This window comes from Lonchura striata, chromosome 19 (assembly GCF_050655825.1).
Source record: "Lonchura striata isolate lonStrDom1 chromosome 19, ASM5065582v1, whole genome shotgun sequence".
NCBI classification, from domain to species: domain Eukaryota; kingdom Metazoa; phylum Chordata; class Aves; order Passeriformes; family Estrildidae; genus Lonchura; species Lonchura striata.
The window spans coordinates 2,901,810-2,926,288 of record NC_140721.1 but is presented as its reverse complement, the minus strand read 5'-3'; the positions used below and the strand labels follow the sequence as shown (position 1 = coordinate 2,926,288).

The 24,479-nt window shown below is 41.3% G+C and overlaps 2 protein-coding genes across 4 annotated transcripts; one reads left to right on the top strand and one right to left on the bottom strand.

Moving 5' to 3' along the window:
* Nucleotides 1–113: 113 nt before the first annotated feature.
* RPS6KB1 (ribosomal protein S6 kinase B1) lies at nt 114–14,895 on the top strand. 2 transcript variants are annotated; one of them, XR_002464898.3, is made up of 16 exons: nt 114–299; nt 3,403–3,452; nt 4,048–4,168; nt 4,485–4,553; nt 4,953–5,100; nt 5,731–5,788; nt 6,101–6,201; nt 7,064–7,154; nt 7,346–7,436; nt 7,730–7,837; nt 8,135–8,197; nt 8,947–9,024; nt 10,337–10,444; nt 11,006–11,118; nt 11,592–12,815; nt 13,704–14,895. XR_002464898.3 is itself a non-coding variant. In XM_021524876.3 (15 exons), exons 1-15 carry the CDS (start codon nt 228–230, stop codon nt 11,827–11,829), a joined length of 1,509 nt encoding a protein of 502 aa, XP_021380551.1. In that variant the 5' UTR covers nt 114–227; the 3' UTR covers nt 11,830–14,895. The 2 variants fall into 2 exon arrangements, 1 of the variants encoding a protein (XP_021380551.1); XM_021524876.3 differs by having other exon boundaries at nt 11,592–14,895.
* A 1,636-nt stretch (nt 14,896–16,531) lies between these two features.
* Nucleotides 16,532–24,479, bottom strand: RNFT1 (ring finger protein, transmembrane 1). 2 transcript variants are annotated; one of them, XM_085557072.1, is made up of 10 exons: nt 24,421–24,479; nt 24,025–24,097; nt 22,429–22,838; nt 22,011–22,087; nt 21,333–21,433; nt 20,562–20,715; nt 18,978–19,136; nt 18,141–18,206; nt 17,636–17,737; nt 16,532–17,459 (listed from the first exon to the last, which is right to left on the bottom strand). In XM_085557072.1, exons 2-10 carry the CDS (start codon nt 24,027–24,029, stop codon nt 17,325–17,327), a joined length of 1,209 nt encoding a protein of 402 aa, XP_085413198.1. In that variant the 5' UTR covers nt 24,030–24,097; nt 24,421–24,479; the 3' UTR covers nt 16,532–17,324. The 2 variants fall into 2 exon arrangements, with proteins under 2 accessions (XP_085413198.1, XP_021380549.1); XM_021524874.3 differs by lacking the exon at nt 24,025–24,097.

Here is a 24,479-nt window from a genome sequence, read left to right as displayed (position 1 = left end):
CCGCGCACGCGCCTCCCGCGCGGCTTCACGGCGGCCTCTGCGCAGGCGCCGCGGCCGGGGCCGGGAGGCGCGGTGCGCGCGCGCGGCGGGCGCGGGCGGGGCGGGCGCGCAGGCGCGCTGCGGCCGCGCAGCCGGTGATGGCGGCCGCGGCGGCGCTGCGGGGCGCGGGCCCATGAGGCGGCGCAGGCCCCGGGCACCCGGCGGAGCCAGCGAGGGGCGGCGGCGCCATGGCGGGAGTGTTCGACATCGACCTGGACCAGCCCGAGGAGGCGGGCTCGGACGAGGAGCTGGAGGAGGGGGTGAGAGCGGCAGCGGGGCCGGGGAGGCAGCGGGGCAGGCCTGAGGGAGGGAGGCGCGGGAGGCGCCGCGGGGCCGGGCGGGGGCCGCGCTGAGGCGGCGGCGAGGCCGGAGCTGTGGCCGGGCAGGGCCCGCGCCGCCCCGGGACATCCGCGCCGCCGCTGCTCCCCGCGGAACTCCGGCCTGGGAGCGCGGCACAAGCGCCGCAGCGGGGCTTTTTTTAAAAAAAATTATTTCTGTATTGTCACATGTCCGAACGTCAGTGCGGGAATGCCGATCTTTCTGGAGCCGTGTAAAGTCGCTGCTGTCGCGCCAAAATGAAAAAGCGAGGTTTGAAACGCTGCGTTAGGCGGGTCAGCGCTGTTTGCGTCTCCTGCTCGCCCAGCAGCGCAGCTGATAATGTGCAATTTGCAGCTCGTGATGCTCATCTAGATCCTGTCAGAGCCTTAGGGGGATTTTATTGCATCATCTCTGTTTATGTTTTTCTAGGTCTTGCGTTGCTTTTTGATATTGGTTTGTATATTAAGCGTTTGCTGTTGCTCAAAGCGCCACTGCATTTGTTTTCTGCTCTTTAAATACCAATGGCAGTCTTGGAGATCATGGAACGATTTGGGTTGGAATGGACCTTAAAGATCATCTCAGGCCGTGGGCGGGGACACCTTCCCCTGTCCCAGGTGGCTCCAAGCCCTGTCCTCGGACACTTCCCGGGATGGGGCAGCCCCAGCTTCTCTGGGCACCCTGTGTCAGGCCTGCCCACCCTCCCAGGGCAGAAATTCCCCCTGATATCTGATCTAAACCTCCATGCTCTTGTAAAAAGTCCCTTCCATGTGTGCTGTAGGTTCCCTCCAGGTACTTCCCTTGGGGAGATAAGCTGATTCTCTGTTACCCACGCTCCCTGGAACCTGCAGGCATTGTTTTGACAGCTGAAGGCTTGAAAGCTTCTCAGCTTGCAGGAGAAGCTCTGTCTGTCACCTCTACAATCAATAAAACACTTGGCTTTAGAAAATGTTTCTTGCATCAGCCTGTTAATGCTGCCAAGAACAGGTTCTGATGGAGGTGGCCAGAAAGTTGAGTTTGTTCTCTCCTGTGTTCCTGTAATTTAGTCTCAGGGAACAATGAAACCATTGTGGATGTTCAAACCTTGCCATGATTGCCATTTCTATGGACTTTGGCAACCTTGGTTGCTCTCAGGTGCCTTTTGGCAAACAGATAAAGGAGGGTGAGAATGGGCTTGAGAGGAAAACAACCGAAAAGCAGGAACTGTAAGAGCAAGGAAGGAGGGGAACATCAGGAATGTGTGAGGGGAACAATTCCAGTGGAAGTTATCTCCACAGGGTGTGTGTCCTGCTGGGATCAGAGAGAAGATGCAGCCAGAGCAGTGGAGATCCAGGAATGAGCAAGGGGAACACTCAGGACTGTGTTGTCAAATCTCTGGTGTCTCCCAAAAATTATGAGTCCAGATAGCTCAGTTGTGGGTTTGTGGCACAGCCATCCTGGAAAAATCTGAAGCCTTGTTTAAGTTTCCTCATAAGCCATGTGGTTGTTTGCACTAATTATTATGGTGAAAAAAGCCTCAGCCTTAATTTAGGTGTTTGTAATAAATGAAACAATGTATGGACTGAAGAGCTGGTGGCTTCCCAATGCCTTTCTTGGTGTTGTGACATGAGAAGGAACCCTGAAAAAATACTAGAATGGTATTTGAAGTGACTTTTGGTTAAATTAATACTGAGATTGAAAATTGAAACCCAAAGTTCACAGGAGCAAGAGCGGCAGACGTAAACTTTGCCAGAACCATTGGGCAACAGGAGGAGTTGCTCTGGGAACTGAGGGGTGTTTATTGTCTGGGTTGAATTTTTAAAAATTCATTTGTTGGCATCTAAGAGTGGGGTCAAGGGCAGCTCTAGTGGCTTTTATTGTGAAACATGTCAATAAGCTGGATTTCTCTAATAAATGTCAACAGGAGGACATCAGCTGGCAGCTCTCTGAGCTGGAAACAAACCTGATCTTTTGGACTCCTTAATTGCTTGTGGTCCTAGTAGGTAGATCCAAGAGTTAAATTCCCCTTTAGATCACCCAAAATAAACCAGCCTCTGTAAACTTAAACATTGCAATGGTCTGGAAGCTGTTGAAAAAAGTTTTGAGTTTTCTTTGGTTAGTGTTTTCACTTGGATAATGTTTTAAAATACACTCCTTGGCTTGGGCTGAGTTTTGCAGATCTCAGTGGGTTTTCTTTTTCTACTTTGCTGAATTTCACAAGTCACTCAATATATTTATATCAGTCTGTAGGTCCCAGGCTGTTCACCATGAACTCACAGTTGTTATTTTGTGTCCATATTTTTAAAAATAAGAATGTGACTGTACAGCAGCTCACTAGAAGCTTGCCCCTGCCATTCTATTTGCATTCATTCCAGCTGTCTGCTGCCTTTGCATTTCTTTTGCCATGCAGAGCCACAGTTAAGAGGGAAGGGATCAGGTTAAAAATTCTTTGAGGAAAATGCCTCTTCAGAATTCAACCCCATTTCTTAATGGTGACTGGTTGTGGTGCTGAAATGCAGGAACTTGTTCAGTACTGATTATTGGTCAGAAAATTTGCTTTAGAGTAAAGCTGAATTCTTTCATCATTATTGGGATTTGACTAGCCAACATAAAATAATAAAACTTTCTCAGTAGATTTTTAGTGCAGAGGAGTCCCAGTTAATCTGTTCACATAATCTTTATTATTGATCTCATTTGCATAGTACTGCAACAGGACTCAAAAATTTCAGTGTAAGAGGAATTTTAAAGAAACCTGCAGTACCCTAACATTTTTCAAGTTCACTTGGGGGTGTGAAATTGTACCTCTGAAATTTAAGTGATTGAATAACTATGCAGCCAAGTAAGACAGGGGTTCCCTGTGTCACTGCTTGAGACTCATGGCAGTACTGCAAATCTGGCACAGAATTTAGTAGATTTTTGGATCTTCTGCTGATAACTTTTTATTCCTGACCTATTTAATTATATAGATATTTCTTCTCAAACTTAAAAAGTCGTAAACCACATCAGTGCATTTATTTTTAATATTTTCCTTTTTCTAATTCATCTTTCTCCTACACTTCTCCTCCCCAGGGTCAGTTAAGTGAGAGCATGGACCATGGAGGAGTTGGCCAATATGACCTGTAAGTTGCTGCTAGAAAATATTCTGTATCATTCATGCCCACCACAAATAACTTCTAATTTTGTTACATTGTTAAGGTAAATAGAAAATTTTGTCATTCTGGTTCCATTTTGAGTCATTTTTAGATGTTTCACTATTTCCTCACATTAAAATTTGTCAATTGTATCTTGAAATAAAATAATAATAATAAAAAGAATTCTGGTGAAAGCTGCTTTTTGTCTTTTGATCCTTGTTTCTTCCAACAAATCTCTTGCCTTTGAATGACATTTGTAATATGGATATAATGATACAAAGAAATACCTGAGTCAGTTTGAGGTTTTCATCCTCTAAACTTAATTCTGGTGTAATGCAGAGATGTATTGTGCATTAAATTGAAGGGGTTTGGAGGAAATCTTGCTACTATAAATCCCCAAAACCTGCAGGCAACCTTCTCAGTGCAAGCTGCAGCTTTGCACGCCACCAACAATCATTGCTGGTGCTGGGAGCCCTCCAGCTCTCTGCCACTGTCAGTCAGACACTTTCCAGGGAGTCAGTGCTTTCATTTCCTCCCTTCTCACTACCAGGTAGACTCACAGCCTTGTTCTGCTTTTCTGCAGTGGGATGGAACATTGTGAAAAATTTGAGATTTCAGAGACCAGCGTGAACAGAGGCCCCGAGAAGATCCGCCCCGAGTGCTTCGAGCTACTGCGCGTGCTGGGCAAGGGCGGCTACGGCAAGGTCAGGAGCCTCCAGCACCGAGTCCCTCCCACCCCCAGGGCCCCTTGCTTTGCTCTCATCCCCCCCTCTCTGAAAAGTCCACTCTGCCACAGCTGCAAGGGGCCAGAAGCACCCCCAGCTGCCAGGCTTGGCACTGAGCTCCCTGGCAGAGCCTCACTGGAACGGCCCAAACTCATTCTGCATCCAGTCTCTGCTTCTTGCCTTGTAGTTTGTGGGTGATCTCCTCTCTCTCTCTCTGTTGCACAACTTTGCTTTTTAGCTTGTGGCAGTTAATGCAGCTGAAACATGTGATTGCTGTTGTGTTGGTGTTGTTTAGGTGTTTCAAGTACGAAAAGTAACCGGAGCAAACACCGGGAAAATATTTGCCATGAAAGTTCTTAAAAAGGTAACCTGAATTTCACTACTCTCTGAATCTTAAAAAATAAACCAAACATATATCCCTCCATTTTAGAATTATCTAATGATTTAATATGCATAAAATAACTTCAAGGATATATACAGTTTTTACTCAGATACAGTTGGTATTAGAATTAAACTCCAAATTTTTCTGTCTGTGTAGTTCTCAGCAGCTCATTTAAATAGGTCAGGAGGTCCTTTCCAAGCTAAATTATTGTGTGATTCTATGAAATAAACCTCTTATGTAGATACTGTGGTGAAATGTAATTTTTTAATGCTGTTGCTAACTCCTATGTAGCGTTGTAATTTAATAAATTCAGAATTGAATCAGTATAAAAGTCTGCCTTGTTTAGCATGTTCTGTGCTCACATATCCCTGCTTTTTGCAGGCAATGATTGTAAGGAATGCCAAGGATACAGCTCACACGAAAGCAGAGAGGAATATACTGGAGGAAGTGAAACATCCCTTCATTGTAGACTTAATTTATGCCTTTCAGACTGGTGGAAAACTCTACCTCATCCTTGAGTATCTCAGTGGTCAGTATATAACATTGTTTTACATCTTTCCTGGGGTCTTGCACAATCAAGAATTTGGGGTTCTTAGCCTACAAGTGAAAGGCCAATTAATGATGGCTAGGTGTCTTAAACTGAAACAAGTTTGTATTAAAAATACATAGAAGAACATGAATAAACTTTCTAATTCCATACAATAAAGAGGAATGAAATATAAAATAGTTGGTTTTCATGACAGTACAGGAGAGAAAGGGTTTTAAGGCTTTTCCTTCCTCTAGATTTGTCATTTTTGTGTGTTCTGTGCAATCCGACAGAGTTACCTGAGGGTTTAGTCCTTGCAGGTTCTTTGTGACTGAAGAAAGTGTTACCTTTATTTAATGGTGAGGGAAACAGACACAGATTAGGAGCAATTTTTTTTCAAGCTGTAACCACAAAAAACAGGGACAGAAGTGCTCTTGGTTTTTAAATGCTGATTTCTTCAGGTTGCTGGAATCCTGAGAGTAACAGAACAGTGGCTCAGTTGTTTTTTTGTGAAACAGCCTATTGTACCACAGGCAAAAATACCTGTTGCTTATAGTTTTCCTAGAAAATAGACTTTTGACTGACTTAAAATGATACTTTTAATTGAGTACAATCTATTTTTTCTCGTGACAGGAGGAGAATTATTTATGCAGTTAGAGAGAGAAGGGATATTTATGGAAGACACAGCCTGGTAAGTAAAGCTGTTTTTGTAAATTAATAGTTTGGGTTTTATTCCAAGTGCTTAAACTATATTTAACTACTCATTCATTTCAGAGTGTAGTAAAAGAGCAGTTCAGTGGGTTTGGGGAGGGTGTATATGTGCTGCCCTCACCAGTTTGTGCTGGTGGAACTCCAGTCTTACAACAGAGGAGGGTCCACTGCTGGCTGCTCAGTGAGGCTCTGTCCATAGGGCAGTGGTCAAGGTTTGGGGGTTGAAAACTGGGAGAGACTTGCTCAAGATGCTCTGCATGATTAAATATGTCTGATTTTTGTTCCCTTTCAGCTTTTACTTGGCAGAAATCTCCATGGCACTGGGGCACCTGCATCAAAAAGGAATCATCTACCGGGATCTGAAGCCAGAAAATATCATGCTTAATCATCAAGGTAGAACTCTAGCCATGAGTCAGGCTGCCAGTCCTTTGAAAACAATTCTCCCAAAGGTCACAGCACCTCAGTTTTAGGTGAATCTCCTTAGAAAGCGCAAGGGTTGTACCACTCCTGGGATAGTGAAGTGCTGCCAGAGCTAATTGCCCTCAAACTCAGCTTCTTTGGTTTAATAGGCCACAGAAAGCTCAGTTACATGGACCCAGACATGTTTTGAGTGGTTGATTTGCCATTTCTGCACCTCTGGATTTTTCTTCTTCTGTTGGATCATTGTGAAGTAGAACCTGTGACATTTTAGTCAATGGGGATGACTGATGGTAGGAAAGGCAGTTTGGGTAGGATGCCACATTATCTGTGGCTGAAATGACTTAGCCAGCAGCTGACACTTCCCACTGACAGCACTTTCAGTTCCCGACTGCATTGTCCCAGTGACTGTGGCACTGATTAGTCTGGCAGTCTGTGCCACCCAGAATTTTCATGTTTTCCTAAACAACGTGTTTACTTAGTCTGAGTTTTTGTACTGAATTATTCAGGGCACTTTACAGTTTGTTGAAGATCATTCTGTGAATTTCGAAGCAGACAGTAAAATTCAGTAACCTACTTTTTAGCTAAATGATACTCTACAGTCTACGTTTAAATACATTTGCCTGTATTTGAATTAGCTTTGGTAGTTTGTCAAGTGGCAGCACTTGGTTTTCTCTGTAAGTGTGATTACCTTTTCCTATTTTATAGCTGCATTGCTCTGTCAGAAGTAATTCAGAATAATTACATATCCATATTAAAAATTCCTAATTCTTCTCAATGTTACTTCTACAAATAGCAGAATTCTGACAAGTCTTAAATGTGATCTATTTAATTTCAGGTCATGTAAAACTGACTGACTTCGGGTTATGTAAAGAATCCATTCACGATGGAACAGTCACACACACATTCTGTGGAACAATTGAATACATGTGAGCTGCATGATGAAATACAAAATATTGCTCTGCTCTGGGGGTAATGGCTGTGGTTTGCCTTTTTTAACTGGTGGTTCATATGTTCAGTCATTAAGGAGAACTTTACTTGATAAACGGGGTTTTGTTGGAAAATAGCAGTCACAATTAGTATTAAGCTCATTAAAACATTTTCATTTTTCTGCTTACAGGGCCCCTGAAATCTTGATGAGGAGTGGGCATAACCGTGCTGTGGACTGGTGGAGTCTGGGGGCATTAATGTATGACATGCTGACTGGAGCAGTAGGTGCACAGTTATAATTGCATGTATTTCCCTTTGTAGCTTTCCTGCTTCCCTGTACCCTCACTCAGCTGCATGAATAAATACATATATTGTATATATACCCACTGCAAGTGAAAAAGAACCAAAATCCAGCTCTCAGGTTTGACTACAGACATGAGCTGCTTTTATCCAAACAGTGCCTATTTGCAGTAGTTTTACCTGCTTTATAAATGACTGAAGTAAGTTCTGTGTACACAAATTAAAGATCTGAACAAGTCCTGTTTTTCCTCCTTTTTCAATGGTACTTTTCCAGCCTCCTTTCACTGGGGAGAACAGAAAGAAAACAATTGACAAGATTCTCAAGTGTAAACTCAACTTGCCTCCCTACCTCACACAAGAAGCCAGAGATCTGCTTAAAAAGGTAGAATCTTAATGACTGTCAGTACTCCACTTCTATGTAGAAAATAGAAATGTAAAGGATACCACTGTGGCTGTTCAGTTCAAGCTTGGTTTATTGCTGCTTGAGTCACCTTTTTGCTGAGTGGTACAGAAAATGATTTCCCTTGAAAATACAACTGTTTTCAAGTGAATGGAGATTTTTCTGATTGTTCTGTATTCATTCTGCACAGTACTCATTGAAGTGATGATTCATGGCAGAACTAGTCTGGTTATAACAGCATAACTAATTCTGCTTTTTTGGGTGTTATTTCTCATCAAGCTGCTAAAAAGAAATGCTGCCTCACGTCTAGGAGCTGGTCCTGGAGATGCTGGAGAAGTTCAGGTAACTTGAACTTAAACTTGAGACTTCTTAAATGACCTCACTGAAAATAAAACAGCTTTGAAGGTACCTCAAGGAAGGAGAGTGCCTGTCTTGAAGGGTAATGAGCAGAAAGGCAGCCACATGTGACAACTCCTCAAAACCTCAAGTCTTTAAAGCTCAACAAAAGCAGCTGTCTGGCTATTTGATTATTTGAGATTTGGAAAATAACTTCTATTCTTTAGCTCAGTCTTGCAGTAGATCTTTTCTAGTAGTTGCACAATGCTAATTGTGCAGCCCTGGAAGGGTGAGGATACTCTTGGCAGTCTGATGAAAACCTTGCCAACCCTGTATTAGTGCAGCTCCCTGAAGGGAGAAGTGTGGCATTCCAGCTTAACTTTCTTTTTGTGCCGATATTGACAAGTTTTAGAGAGTCCTCCATATTTCACAGTTCAGATAATTTGTCATTATTGCAGTGTTTTGTCATGGTTTAACTTCTGAAGTTGGAAAATGCAGAGGTATTTTGCATGTAAACTGGCTTTTTCTGACACTCCCAAGGAAACGGGGACGTGTTGTCTGACTTGGAGGCGTGATCTCAATTCTCAGCTCTTCCAGCTACTGTGAGGTAGTGCTGCAGAATATTCTACACTAAACCAAATGTGATTTTGGAAAGGAACACCCAGAGAGAGGGCCTGGATAGAAGATGTTAATGGTGAAGCTCTGGGCTCTGTGCCCTGGGGGCAGTGCTGACTGTGCTGTTGTCCCTCCTGCAGGCTCACGCGTTCTTCAGACACATCAACTGGGACGAGCTGCTGGCACGCAAGGTGGAACCTCCTTTTAAACCCTTATTGGTATGTACTGGGAATACTGGGAGAGAGATATGCCCTGTGTGCCTTCAGCAAAGATCTTAATAAAACTTAGAAACGTTCACTTTACAAACTGGAGTGCCATTGATTCCTGGTACTTGAGCTATATCAACTCAGGGGACAGATTCACCCTCAATTAAAGCTGTCAGATCTGACCTAGCACCTGATTCAGTCTGAATTCCTCCTGCTTCTGACCCGTAGGTTAAACAGACCTGCAAGTGCAGTTCCCTCTGAGATCAGCTGCTAAACCCTCTACAGTAAGTCAGTACTTAGTTTCAACTAGATAGAGTTGTTAAGCAAAAGTAAATGAAATCACCTAATTAAGCATTTTCTGCGTTTGCTTATTAATCTTTACAATGCATCTTGTGCATTATAAGCAGTAGTTAGAGTTTACCTCAAACTAGTGATGTGATGAACAAGTTTTTATTATCCCATCTTGTATTTGGAGGGTGTCTGTTTTTCCCTCTGGGTACAATCAGCTCCAGCAGCTGTGGGTATTGCCACGTCTGTAATTCCCAGCTACTAAAATTCTCACTTAAAACTGGCTTAAGCATCACTAATGTCAAGCATTCTACAGCATGAGGGACTCCAGACCTTTTTCCCCTCAGAAAGACTCAAGACTGATACTTGCAAAAGTTTATCTGAAGGTGGTTTGGGTTTTTTCTGTTAGTAGCAATTTTATGGAAGTTTCTTGTATAAACCAGATGGTTTTTCAACATGTGCTTCTATGGTCACATGAAGGCCTGCACAAATGAGCACCTGCTGCCTTTCCAAGGGAATAAAGAAAGGGTTTTGGAATTACTGCTCTTCTTTAACCAAATAAAACAATATTCCTCATAATCATTATTCCAGAGTTGTCCTCTATCCCTCAGACTATAAACACTTCTGTATCTGCAAAAACAGGACAAAACTAACTGGAGAGGCCTCCAAAAACTAAATAGTTACAACTGTTCTGTACTGGTTGTGACAAGGGCTAAACTTGCAAGAAACTGGCATTGTATTTCTAAAAGTTTTTGTTTATAATTTTAGATTTTTAAAAAAGGCATCTTTTTAATTTGTGTTCCTTTTTGATCCATAATTTTTGCCCCTCCCCCTTGCCTTTATTTCTCAGTGTCAGTGCCCATAGTGACCTCCCAGTGGCAGCGACAGGATTCCGACACCACTCCAGGGTTTTCCTCCAGCAGAGCTCTGCCAAAAACCCATGGAATGAACTCCATCCAGAGGCTGCACTGCTCACCGCTGAGCCATTTGGTTGATATCTGTAATATAAACCCTTAATCATTTTGTTTTTGCAAAGCAATCTGAAGAGGATGTGAGCCAGTTTGATTCAAAGTTTACACGTCAGACACCTGTTGATAGCCCAGATGACTCAACTCTCAGTGAAAGTGCCAACCAGGTTTTTCTGGTGAGTGAACCAGGACAAGTGAGGAGTGACTGTGGAGAGGGAAAGGGGAAATTTGCTGCTGGAAAGGGGGCATTTCAGCTAAATGCATTCTGTTGACTCCTAACACCTTGAAGCAAACTCCCTTAACTAAATCCACATCCTGTAACAGGTTTGAAATGTTTAAAGGCTTTGAAATTCTTTGGTTATTGCTGACGTTGTCTTTATACAGCAGCCAACAAACAGTGCTGCCCTTGTGGAATGTCAGCATTCTGATTCAGAGTTGCACTGTGAGCCCTGCACATGGCATTGCTTTCACAGTCATGCAGAGACAACAATGGCCAGTCCAGAGAGCAAAATTAATTAAATTGAGTATGCCTGTGGAAGTCGTGATCTGAGGAGAAACAGCTGGGGTGTAGCAACTCCCTTAAGTCCCACTGTTTGCTTCAAGGAGTAAAGGTTCATCTGTCTACACTGACTCTCGTTTTTATAATTTTCCTGTAACAATCAGATTTTCATAACTGCACAAGTGATCCTGAATGCATCCTTGCCTGTGAGTTGCAGTGCCTTTTTCCTGTTTTGCAGGGTTTTACGTATGTGGCTCCATCTGTACTCGAAAGCGTAAAAGAGAAATTTTCTTTTGAACCAAAAATTCGATCACCTCGCAGATTCATAGGTAGCCCTAGGACACCAGTCAGGTACTTTATCTTCTTTTTCTTTTTTTTGTAATACACTTTTTGACAAGTAGTTGAAGCACTAGAAATATAAAATGCAGCCTTGCTTCTGAGTAAGCCCAGCACTTCCATTAGAAGTGATTCTGTTATTGAAACCACATTATTAAACACAAATCTGTGGTGTTGGGCAGCACATGAAGTTCTAATTTGTTGCTTTTCAGTGCTGATGCAACCTCAGTGGTGACTGATACAGCTAAAACTGTTTCAGAACATCCTAAGCACTAAAGAATCGTGTTAGTACAGAAAAACCCTTCTGCTATCACCTCAAAATGAGAGAATTTTACAAGAGGCTCTGGTAGAATCCAGACATGGAAATTTCTCAGACTCCTGAAAGTGGAAGGAAGAATTAGAATTGCTTCTCCATATGCATTTGAGTGCAGTTTCCTGCAGAGTAAGGGTATGTGTCCATCTGATTTTCTGTATTTCTTGTTTTAAAGCCCTGTCAAGTTTTCCCCTGGGGAATTCTGGGGAAGAGGTGCTTCTGCCGGCGCATCCAACACCCAGACACCTGTGGAATACCCGATGGAGACCAGCGGAATAGAACAAATGGATGTGACAGTCTGTGGAGAGGCTTCAGCACCACTTCCAATCCGGCAACCAAACTCTGGGCCCTACAAAAAACAGGCTTTTCCCATGATTTCCAAACGACCGGAGCACTTGCGCATGAATCTATGACAACACCATTTCCGTCAGCCTCGCCAGGTGGAAAAGCAAGAACGGACAGGAGCCCCCTTGAAGCTGAAATTTGAGGGCTTGTTCAGTTTACTTTTAAAAAGTGACAGTATCAAAGAATCGGTCATTGCACAGAGAGACTTGGAAAGCAAAGAAAAACGGATTTTTTTTTCCTGTCAATCAATGGTGCATAAAAAAGAAAAAAAAACTTTAGCAAATGGTATTGCAGAACTCTAGGCACATCATCTTACTGATTCCAGTGACATCTTCTCACCTTATCAAGGATCTTTCAGCTTGAGAGCTCGAAACTGACAGTATTAAGGGGCAGGATGTTGCTTCAGAATCACTGGTGTAGTCGTGAATGTGTCGAGGAGGGTTGGCCCTTTCACTAGGCAGAGTTTGGAATGCCTGCAGGCTTGCAGCTGAGGGGTAATTAGCATGCAAGCTTTGTTAAGCGGTTTCCTACAATGGGGTGGAATCAAAGAGGAAAGCTAAATTTAATTGGTGTTTCACATTCAAAACATAATGAATTTTTTTTATATATATATATATATATAAAATATATATTTTTCAAATAGATTTTTGGATTCAGCTCATTATGGAAAGTATCCCAAAATGAAAAAGGCAAACTTAATTGGTTGCTGTGAAGAAAGTTCAAGGCTCTAGTTCTGATTCTCCTCCTCATGAACCAACCAATCAATAAATGAATCACTCACTGACCACTGGCAGTGTGGGGTGGGAGAGAACTGTTTCCCTGCTTCCCCAGCTGAAATCCCTGTTTCTCCTGCAAAGACAAATGGATCTAATCAAACAGCACTGCTGCTATGTTCTAGGCTTAACTGGAAGCCATGGGCTCACACACGTCCTGCTTATTTCATGCCTGTCCTCAGCAGACATTTCACTGGGAAGCATCACTTTTGTACACGCTGGACACAGCTTGGCAGCTCAGATTCTTACCCACAGAGAGACAACAGTGAGCAGAACACAAGGTCAGTAGAAATCTCCAGGAAGTACCACAGGAAACACAGACAAATCCTCCAGAGTATAAGGAAATAAATATTTTTGTAACCAGTGGGTAAGAATTTGAGGATTTTTAAAATTATTATCATTATTATTAATGAAATTTTGCTTATGGTAGTTTACTGCCATTATACATTTCTAAATTTATCAACATTTTTTTTCTATGCTGGGGCAATAAATTTGCTGATTGTATGAGAAAAGTGTTCAATGGCCTTTCAGTGAATGTCTTCCACAGTGGGTCAGAACTTTAGCAAAACTTTAATTTAGCAAACATGTTCTTAAGGACACTATGTTTTTAAAAATTGTCACGATCTGTACAACTGACTTACAGGTACAAAGAATAAAATAAAGGTAAAACTTTACCTTACTTTAAATACTTCCTGCCTTAAAGAGAAAGCATTTCCATGAACATAGCTGGTGAAAGGGTTAATATCTGCAGAGCTTTACCCTAGAGTTAGAGTGTGGATGGTGTGTGCGTGTGTGTGGAGATGATCATGCAGCTGCATACAAGTCCTGTCACTTTTTGCCTGCCACACGTTGCATTATCTTTTAGTCAAACTGTGCAAAGTCTACTTCTGGTGTTTCACAACAGTAGGGATTTTTTTATTCTAGATTCTGCTTACTCTGTGGATACTGAATCTTTTTGAGCCATAGGATCCAAGCCATAAAACTCTCTGTAAGCATTGAATCCAATCACAGTGCTCTTTGCTGAAAATTGGCAAGGCAGAAGGATTCAGCGATACCTTGATGCTAACAAAGAACCAACACAAAAAATGGTTATGACTGAGCAAAAATTAGGTGTTTTTTTTTTTTACTTCCTGATAAGCCTTTTGTTGAAAAATATAATTTTTTTTTAGTTTTAGCAGGAAAATCAAGTTACCTTACAGTGACATACTGGAAGATTGCCATTGTTCAGTTGGTGACGTGGCCACGGGTGATTTGGTGGAACCAAAATCCAGGAGTGTTTGCACTGGGCCTGTCTGCAAACACACAGCACCTGGACTTTCCTGACATTCACTGAGGATAAAGGAACTTGGTTTATAAGAAAAGAACTTTTTAGAGGCTGATCTCTCTTGGTCCTAGTTACAGCTAGCAGTTGCTTTTTGCTTGGCTGGATAGAATTGTCCAGTGGAATTGGTTTAATGGCTGGCAAGAATGGCAAGAGTTGTTTGTCTGAGTTCACTGATCAATCACAAACCCAACCCATTGGTTTTCCGAGGAAATTCCATGTCCTGTCAATGCTTCAGCCCGGAGATTGTAAGTTGAATTCCCTACCATAACTGTGAAACTTTGGGAGTGTGACTCAGACAGCAAGCACACACTATGCAATATGGTTTATCCTGTATTTATTTGTAAAAATATCAGACATAGATCCTCTATATATATATATATAATAGTGTCAAAATTACTAGTTGTAAACTAAGGGGAGTGGAGTTCTAGCTCCTGTCTGGCTATTTCAGATAAGTGCAGAATGCATTGAATATTGGAGAGCTTAACAAGTGCTTTCTTTTGTTCATTTAAAAATGTCTTAAATTTTTCATTAGAGTATAGAATCTTATTTTTTTTATTTTGTACAAGCTGCGCTTTTTTAATTATAATCACTGAAAAATTCACTATAATTTGATTTTATAGGATTTTTGTAGCATTACAAAAATATAGTAAAACTGAGGTTAATACCTGTTGTGGCTAACCATATAAAAGTATTAAATCTTAAACTTGAACAAAAGTCATATTTTTTTTTACTAGATGTTAAATAGGGAAATATTTTGTTCTGCAGGTCATTACCAGAAAAGGTTTCTAGGTCAGCTGTGTTACCAGCAGTTTTTCTTTTCCCCATTTGATGCAGAAACTGTTCTGGTAGAAGATATTCAGAATTCCATAATTTTTCTCTGTGGGAGTGATGCATACATTTGACGCCATTCGTGTACTAAATTGTAATTTTGGGAATGCTGGAATAATTCCTACCAAGACTGTCTTAATTGTGCCATCTGACATTTGAATGTCATCCTGGTATTAGCTCATAATAAAAGATAAAAATCAACTACTCAATTGTTGTTTTGAATATCCCTTTTTTTTTTTTTTTTTTTTTTTTTTGCTGTGCTGTTTAAAAGCTGAACAGTTGAAGTTTGTTTTGGGTCTGTTCTCTTTTCAGTATTAGCTCCCAACCTGCTTTCAGTGTTAATCAAAAAGTGCATCAAACATTCAGGAGGCTGTTCTGGTTTTAGGGCTGATGTTTGGGGTTTGGTTGGTTTATTTAAATTCTGTCTCTACAGCAGGCTCCTTGCTGTTTCATTTTCCCAGTTCAGAGGGAAATCCTTTATCCAAAGGAGAAATCATTAAGAACAAAGCAAATTACTTGAATATTCTTCCTGCAGATCTTTGTGTGCAGGTCCCATATAGGAACTTCTCCAGCTGCTGTCTTCTAGACTAAATCCAGCTGTAGCTGTCTGCAAGAACACCCCTGAGCTGCCTTAACGAAACAAAGGTAATCCCTGTCCTGGTTTTCATCTCTCACAGTTTACTGCAACTAAATATCCTCAAGAGCTAAATAAGGTAGATATGAATAGCACCTAAATGCAAATTTAAACATATGTTAATCCAAGTGACCTATTTGTTTTTATTTTAGGAAGTAGGTAGGCCCTAAGTATAACAGGAAATGTAGATCATTGTCTTTCCTGAGAGCTCTGATGGGAAATGGAGGAGGAAATCCCTCAGAACTTAAAGACCCAAGAGAGGCTCCTTCTGGTACTTTCCCCTGGGTTCTTGGGCTCTTAAGAAGTGGCTGTTGATTGTCATTTGTCACCTTGTGTGTCCCTGCAGACTCGGAGCTGCTGGTGTCTGTGTGGCCCTGGCCTGGATCAGGAGCAGTTCTATGGGTCACAGAGGATGGCATTCCTGCATGTCAGGAACTCGCTTTTTTCCCTATCTGTAACTAGGATGAGAATGACTTGTTTGGTTGATGAAGTAAATCTAAACCAGTTGACCAAAATCTCTTTTTTTATTCTTGGTTTTTTAATAAAACATGTTTGTTGATATTAGTGGGTTTAGATAGAAAAGCAGCAGAAAGAAGAGAAATTGTTCCCTGATCCCTGTTTTTGACCTATCTCCCCACTTAGTGCAGTTGCTACTACAATGTGGTAGACAAAGACCAGAGGATCAGGGTTGATTGAAAGCTCTAACACTTTGTTGTGCTCCATAAATAATCTTGGTGAGTTTTACAGGCCAGATGTAATGATATTTCTTAGCTTGAATCTTCCATCTCATTAGATTTTTATTCTGAGTACTGGATTCTGCCCTTGGAGCATTACCTTTAGGGTATTCAAGCGTTTCACTTCTTAATTGTTTTTCCTGAATTTATAAATTTCCTAAATGTCTTCAGGCAAGAGAAGCTCAAGTTAATGGTAACTAAATGTCACTTTCCTGTAAAAGAATCATTTGAGTTATGTTTTCAGTCTTACCTGAATAGCAAAGTGAAAAAAGAAAAGCAGGGAAGAAAGTGAGATCACCTAAAAGTTAGTGGTAGAAATAACATAACAAATCATGAATAAATTGTAACACTTAAAGGATTTTTGTTTTCTTCAACAAGAAAAATATACCTAGCAGTGAGCAGTTGTTATGTGCTTACATGAGTTAATACCAAAACAATAAGGAACCTTCTTCCTTTATTCAACATGCACCAAACAAATGGGTTCAAATGCATTTATTCTCTTTGATTTTTACGCAGACTACAAATTGCAAATAGAGTATAAAATAGATTCTCCCCTGTAAGAAAATCTGGTTCCTATTATGACAAAAATATAGTATTAAAGATTTATTTTAAAAATACCAGCTTTATAAAATGCTTAGTAAAAAACTAACATCAGTGGTTGGTTTAAAGCCAAAAGATTAAGCCAAGGATCTATTAGAAGCCTACAGGAACCTCAAGGGGAAATACCTTATTCTTGTGCTTATCTACAGGTGCAGTGAGAAATAGCTGCTGTTCCAGGTGCATTAAAAAGCTCATTTCTCTCATTTACTGGGCAAGCATTAAAGATCTTTAATGCCAAAAGTGACAAGCAGCTCTAATTCTCACTGCAGTCCAAGGTATAAAATTTGCCAATAATCTTAATAAAATCAGTAGGTTGACCTTTTGGCTTGAGTCATGTTAGAAGGATAAATACAGTTTAGTACAGTCTGGAACCCTACTGAACTTTTAAAAGAAAATGTTGAATTAAGAAGTAATGCAGCACATTTCAAGGATTTGACTGTTTCCTATGAGAATCACAAGAGAAGCAATGCTGGCTTTTTCTGCATTCTTTCTGAAAACTTCTGTTTTCTCCACTTAAAAAAGGTCAAGTTTCCATTTTCTGCACTGTTTTAAATACATGGTATGTGGAATTTGGAAACTCCTTCCTTGTGCCACCTACAGTTTAATCTACAGTAAACTGAAAAACCTTAGTGTGAACAAACAAACTGGAACCCAAGTTGTTTGACAAGCTTTAGAAAATCTGGAGATGCATAGATGTGGCTCCATCCTTCCACTTGTTAACATGGTCTGAAATAACAGTTCTGCAGAGTGGACAGGTTTTTTCTCTATTAAACCATAAAGAGATGCATTCTTCACAAAATATGTGCTGGAATGAAAAGAATGACAACTTAGAGCTTCTAAGCTCTTCCATTTGTATTAGTTGTACAGTCTGATTTAGAAAAATAATCAAACATACACTCATGTAATTTTATGTTGTCTTGTGTAACAGTAGTTTAAAATATTCTTTAATTTAAAAAAGAAAATTGGGATTGTGTGTATTACCTGACAAATCAGCAGAATAGGCTTCTGAAATTCAGCTTGGCAAATGGAACAAATATCATCAGATTCAGAGCACTGTCTCTTGCTGGCTGGCACCCCATAGTGCTGAAAAACAAAGGATTTGCAGCAAATATTAATTTTGAGGGGGATGAAAAAGCCACACCCAAATACCAGGACAGAAAGGAATTTGGAATAAGGGCTGCTATGTCAGGGAAACTTAAATCCTAATTTTTAAAGTAGAAGCAGGACAAAAAGGATTATTTCACATCCTTTTATCTGAAGGTATGTCCATTTTTTTTTGTTGGGTGATTTTGTTGTTCAGGTGACACCACTATCATTTGGTCAAGGAACTCAGACTGTGAATGGGAGAATGAGTATACGGGGTTAATTTAAAAATGCATTCGTTTATTGCTAAAAAAAATACAAAGGAATGGGAATGAGGAATTTCTAGAAGGATTTTCATGTGAATTGGGGTTATGGTTTTGTCATGAGAGAATTCAGTACTCACTGGGCGTGTAAAAAATATCCGTAAGACCTGCCTGAAGTTCCTCCATTGTCCAAAAAAGCTCAAAAGCTGAAATGGGATAGAAAACTTGAGTTATGCTTAGTATTTTTTCACTCTGAACTAAAAAGCTCCCAAGCTTTTGATTCCAGCACTGGAAGCCTCACTGCTGTTTGGATGTTGGAAGTCACAGAAGCACAGCAACAGTTCAGACTGACTCTATTTTAAATGTTTGAAATATAACCAAATGAAGAATTTAGGCTGAAGTTTTTCCTGGTGGGGGTGTGTTTTTTAAGAGTGTTGAGGTTCTGAAATGAAGCACTGGAGTGCAAATGTTTCAGCATTATTATCATGCTTGCAATGGTCTTTAGTCCTGGAATTAAGGTACCAGAGCATGAGGAAGTTTGCCATTTTTAAAGCCAAACTGGTTACATTTGGGACAGATGAACTCTTTGGAAAAGCAGAGAGCCAGCAGGAAGATGGTTAACTTGTTTAGCATCACACAGGATACTCCAGCAGAGATTTCATTTCCTGGAAAATGGTGACTCTCTTAGCTGTAATTTTATGTTTATTTTTGCAAGTTCTGTGTCTGATGTGAGCAGACCCATGGTGGCTGTGTCCTTTGCTTTGCAATCCCAATCCATTGCTAGATAAAGATGATTTTCAGTCCTGAGCCAGTTCTCCTGGAAGGCTGCATCAGTAAAACTGAAGCAACTTGGTCTTGAGTTCAGAGAAGAAATTTTGAGAAATGTGTTGTGCGTGTAACCCTCCACTGATTATTCCTGCAGAAACCCACTTGAGAATTCTCTAGAAAACTTGACAAGAGTATAAAGCTTTGGATACCTTGAGGATGAGGTAGAGAAGGGCCAGCAGAATGCCAAGGGTCCATCCCAGAGCAGTGTCCAGGTCCCCATGGGCCATGAGGTAACGGAACCAAACTGGTATGGGGACAAACATACGGTAATACTGGCAGAGTTCTTCTAACAGCATGTACCAGTAGCCCTAAGCAAGACATGCAAAGGAATAGCTCAAGATTTAAAACTCCAAGGACTTGCAAAATACACAGAAAAAGATGCATTGTTATTCTTTGGAGTAGATTCTTCTTGTAATGAAACAAATGTGCAGCGCAGGAAAAAAAAATCAGAGGATGAGTCTCACCACAACTGTCTGAGTAACAGTAGCATAATTGATTGATGGACTGCAGAAAATCAAATTATAGGCTGAATTGGGATGGCTTGGCAGATGCCTACCTACTTAACAAGGCTGTCAGACTTAATTTTATAAGCATTAAAAAAAGTAAAGTTACATCAGAAAGGAGAATAACACAAAGTTGGTCACAGAGATCAGCTTGTCATGAGTCAGAGTTGTGTCCTGCACTCAGGGTTTAAAAGTGAAAATAAGGCTCATTACATGTACACTGTGTGTGTACATGGATAATCATAAATACTTAGCTTAGCTTTTAAGGAAATAAAGTAAGTTTTTCTTAAGACTGTATTTGTAACTTTCTATAATGTACACTGGATGATGCCACAATTTGCCATTATTGACCAGATTCCTTCTTTAATTTAGCTATAGTTGGTGTAATGGAATTTTCAATAACTTTTTTGCATGTTACATCACTAGCTGTAGAAAGAAAATAGAGATCTTGATTATAAATCAGTATGTAGAGAAGCCAGTTGTACCTCAGAAAGAACTTGTTCTGGTACATTATAAGAGATAAAAATGTCCCAAAACACCCTGTTCAAATGCTACCACATCAAACTGTACTTGCTAATTTATTTTTTCTGAACCAGCACTAGCAATTGCAATTTTAAGATAAAATGTAATTGGTTTTGTCTGCCTCACCTCGGGAAGCAGATAAAAATAAATACACCACCAGTGAGTGTAAGCTTCTGAGAAAATCATTAAACCTTACTGACTTGAGAAATTAAGCTATGCATCAAATTCCTTAATCTGACAAAAATATTCCTTTAAGTTTATTAACAACCAAGAAAATGCAGGATTATTTTTGAAGAGACCGAAAAAAGCAGCTGTATGCATGTGCAGATCTTAAAATCTTGACAGTTCTTGTGGAGCATCTTGAGCAAAATTTGCTGTGCTCCAGCTGCTCCAGGCCAACTGCCCATGTACACATTCCTGCAGAGCAGAAAATAAAAGGTTTGCTTCAACCCCCAACTTGGAGACAGAAATAAACCCATTTATCCAATGATATAATACAAGCAATTGTTTCTGATCAGACTAAAAACCTTTTTTAGCACCAAGCAGAGAAGAACATGAAATCCACAGGGTTTTCTTGCCCATGGTGTAATGGTGGATTATATACAGACATTTAATTAAAGATTTTTCTCTGGGTAGAATTTAATAATTAGTTACTTTTACCATAAGAGAATCTTCACAAGGAATCAAAACTACAGCTTGTTTCCTTACCTTGGATTTAAAGGATATGATAAAAGAAGGCACCAGGAGAATAAAGCACTTCAAGCCCATGAAGAGGAATTTCAGAATAAAGTCTGTGACTCCCACAATCCAAAGCACCTCCCAAAAGTTCATAAAATCCACAGTGGGGCTTAAGAAGATTAAGCTACAAAAAGAAGTATCAAAAGTTACTGGAGCACCCTATTTAGAGGAAACTGTAACCTGAGATTATCACAGCAGGTTTAATTAAAAAGGAAACCTGGTTAACACCAAGGGAGAACATTTGCTAAGAAAATCAACTGCTCATTGTGAATGGATCACTGAGGATCTCTGACAACTTTTCCATCCTGGAACCTTCTTTGCTGTATCTTCATCACAGCCCCCATCCTCCAGAGCTCAGTTTGCTGTCTCAGTTTGGCATTTAGCCTTTGATTTCCAGCCAAGGCTGCAGCTACTGAATGGTCAAGGGAGGAAAACCAGTTGGAGTCATGAACTCCACAGAACCCCAGGATGCCACATTTGGTATTCCCAAGGGTCAGAGCTGGGAATCAAAGCCAGGAATGTTCTCTGTGGTACAGCAGTGCCATTAAATCGAGTATGGAGCCTAGCAAATTCCAACATACTGTTTTTAAGGACAGCACCTGTTAAATTTGGCAGAAGGGGAGGAATGGAGATTAAAGTGAAAGACAAACCAATGCCACAATTAAAGGAAAACAGCAGATAAAGTGTCCCCAGTTAATGTCTGAGTAATTTATGGTGGAGCAGAGCTGTTTCTGCACTTACCTGTGATACAGGGACTGAGAGTGGAAGGTGTAATACAAGAGGAGAGATGATCCACTTAGGTAGAGTAGTAACCAAGTGCATTGCAACTTGGAGCATCGTTCCTGCAGGGGGATTGTAAAGACACATTGCAGTCCTTGCCTCAGAACATGCTGAAATACATCCCAAACACTACGTCTGTTACACCTGAGCAGTTACTGCCAGAGGACTTTATCTTAGGGGGTTTAGACCCCATAAAATAGGAGACCTAAATGGAAAGGTAAAGCAGTAATTTTAGTATTTTCAACCTACAAATTTCTAGGTGTACCAAGGCCAAAACCCACCCCACTTTGCAGCAACAACAGGTTTCCATTTGGGAGTGAAGACAGAGCTGAAAATTTGAACTGTCAACTGCTATTTCATCCCACAAATATAGTTGAGAAGTTAATCTATAACTTACAAGAAAAGTTATTTCAACAGTCAAAATCAGGGGGAAAAAAAAAACCCTTGAATTTTGCAAACTTTGGTATCTATCTGAGAAGTTCCCCTGTACAGAAGCATTAAGACTTTACTTCCATCTCAATACCTAATATTATTAAATAAATAAAACACCATTTCCATTCACATTTCTTTCAAAAATGGATTAACTTGCTTAAGTCTTGCTTAACTTAATGAATTTTGTTGCAGAGGGTTGATACTTACTCTGAGAAAAACCTGATTTACTATGCTTTTGTTTGCATATGCATAAGTTGTTAGCAGCCCAATTCCAAGAGAAATGCCTATTAGGAAAATAGGATCAATTATAAACATGAAAAGAAAAAAAAATCACTGAACTGGGTTTAAAAAGCAGCCACTTCTAATATGTCTTTGTAATTAGAATTAATAGCTCAGACTCTCAAGCCAGGATAATTAAGCACATTGTACATATGCCAGCAAAGGAAACAGAAGCCACTGAAATGCAGTTTAGCAAATCTCTCTTTCTGATGAATAAAGCAAATAAAAATAAAGCTAAAAATAAATTGAATTACATTTCAGGCATGGTTATTAGTATATTTCTTGGTGGGAGGTGGGGAGAGGAGGAGGGGTGTATTCCCTTCAAGCTGGTTTTGTTCTACTCTACCGGTTATGTGCTGCATGAGGAGTTTGACGCCGAGGATCAGGAGGTAGGGCAGGCTCCTGTGCAGCCACTGCAGGAGGTACCGCAGCTCCGACAGGGAGCTCCCGCCCTGCTCCTCCGGCTCCGCAGCCGCGTCCTCGGGCCCTCCTGCCTCCCCATGGCCGTGCCCGTGGGAGCGGCTCTGGGAGCCCGGCCGGCAGCCCCGGGAGCTCGGGTTTTCCCTGGATTCCGCCGCGCTGGAGCTCAGCTGGATGCGCACATCGCCGGTGCCGGCGTGGCAGGAGCCTTCACCCGCCAGCCTGGGCGAGGAGGAGGAGGAAGAGTCATCGCCGCTGCCCTGGATGCTGTGGAGATGGGCGCAGTCGGGGTGCATGGTGGGGTTTGCTGCTGGGGTTTTTTCTGATTTGTGTCTCCTAGAGAGGGAGGTAAAAAGGGACAGTTAAACAAAGAGATAAATAGTTCAGGAAAAAAAAAAAAAATCCAATAGGTTGTACTGAGCGACTGCAAAATTCTCTGAGATCCTGCCTGAGTTTGTTGTGTGGGTCACACCCCTTCTCCACAGGACAGCCTCCTGTGTCCCAAATTAAAATTATTTCCTTCCCTCTGTGTGCAGGTTTTCCTGGCTGCCTTAGGAACAGCTAAAAGTGCGAATCAGAACAGCAAAAGCTGCCGGACAGGAGACCAGCACTGGCTTGTACAGGAGAGATCGTGGAAGTGCTGCATAATTTCACAAAAATAGCAACAGCAGTGGGCCAGAAAAGGAGCAAACACTGATGGGAAGGAAGCAGGGACTACATTTCCATGCATCCATTAACTGGTGAGCACTGGTTCAGACACGTCCAGTCAAAAGCCAGTGCATGCTCAAAACTGAGGGCCATTATGAGATTAATGAGATTATCCTGTCTGGGGAAGGGAGCAGAACCAGGTTAGGCCATTTTCTAAGAAGCATTTAAAAGAGTCAAAAATGAAATGCAGCCAAATGAGATCTGATTTATCTTTCCTTTTGCATTTTTTGGTTGTCTTCTGGACAGTTTTTCACTTCTCTTTACTTGGATCAAACAGGGTTAAATCAACTTCTGCGGACTGGTGTGACATTAATGATTTTGGAAAATGCCTCGAAGCTGAATTTGACACAATACTTGTCACTATGGAGTAATATTGAAACACTGAGAATTTTGATATACTCCTCTTTCTACTGTTCAAACTCTTCCAGATTCCTCTTTGAAAATGTTTTTTTTTTTCACAGCTAGGTTCACTGGGGATACAGAAACAAAGCAAAATTGGTTTTGCACAGCAAGTTCTGGATGCATTTGCACATACCTCAAATTCTTTAGCCTTTAAAACGAAGGTAACATTAACGAGTAGAACCACTTTAACACATGAATATGAGAACTTACTAATATTTACAAGTGCTGCTCCTACTACTACTATTTTTTTTTTGTTGGCCAAAGATGACATCATACTTTAAAACAACATAAATTCTCATTCTGTATTTTTTTTTGCACACGAATAAAACCGATGGAGATGGTATTGACTAGTGTGAACAATGTTACAGTGTTAGTGAGCAATGCTTTTACAGGAAGGAATAAAAAAATACACCTCATTTGCCCCGCAGTCGGTGTTTTGGGGCAAGAACTGACAGCTCGGTGTTCAAAAAGCCGGAACTGAGGGACTGCACCGAGCAAACTTCCATTAAATGGGATTTCAGTGATGACTCCAGATTTTGTCCTCCCCTCAAAAATTAACTAAAATACGGCTCTTGAGAAAGGCCCATTCGCGCATTCCGCGAGTCTCCCGAGGCCGCTGCGGATAAGGGAAGGGAAGGGAAGGGAAGGGAAGGGAAGGGAAGGGAAGGGAAGGGAAGGGAAGGGAAGGGAAGGGAAGGGAAGGGAAGGGAAGGGAAGGGAAGGGAAGGGAAGGGAAGGGAAGGGAAGGGTGACCCCCCGCGCTGTGAGGGGACGCGGGCGCGGCCCCTTTCCCGCCCCTCCCCGGTACCTCACGGGGCGCCCGGCGCCTCCCGCCCGCCGCCCGCCGCCATCGCCGGGGCCGAGGGG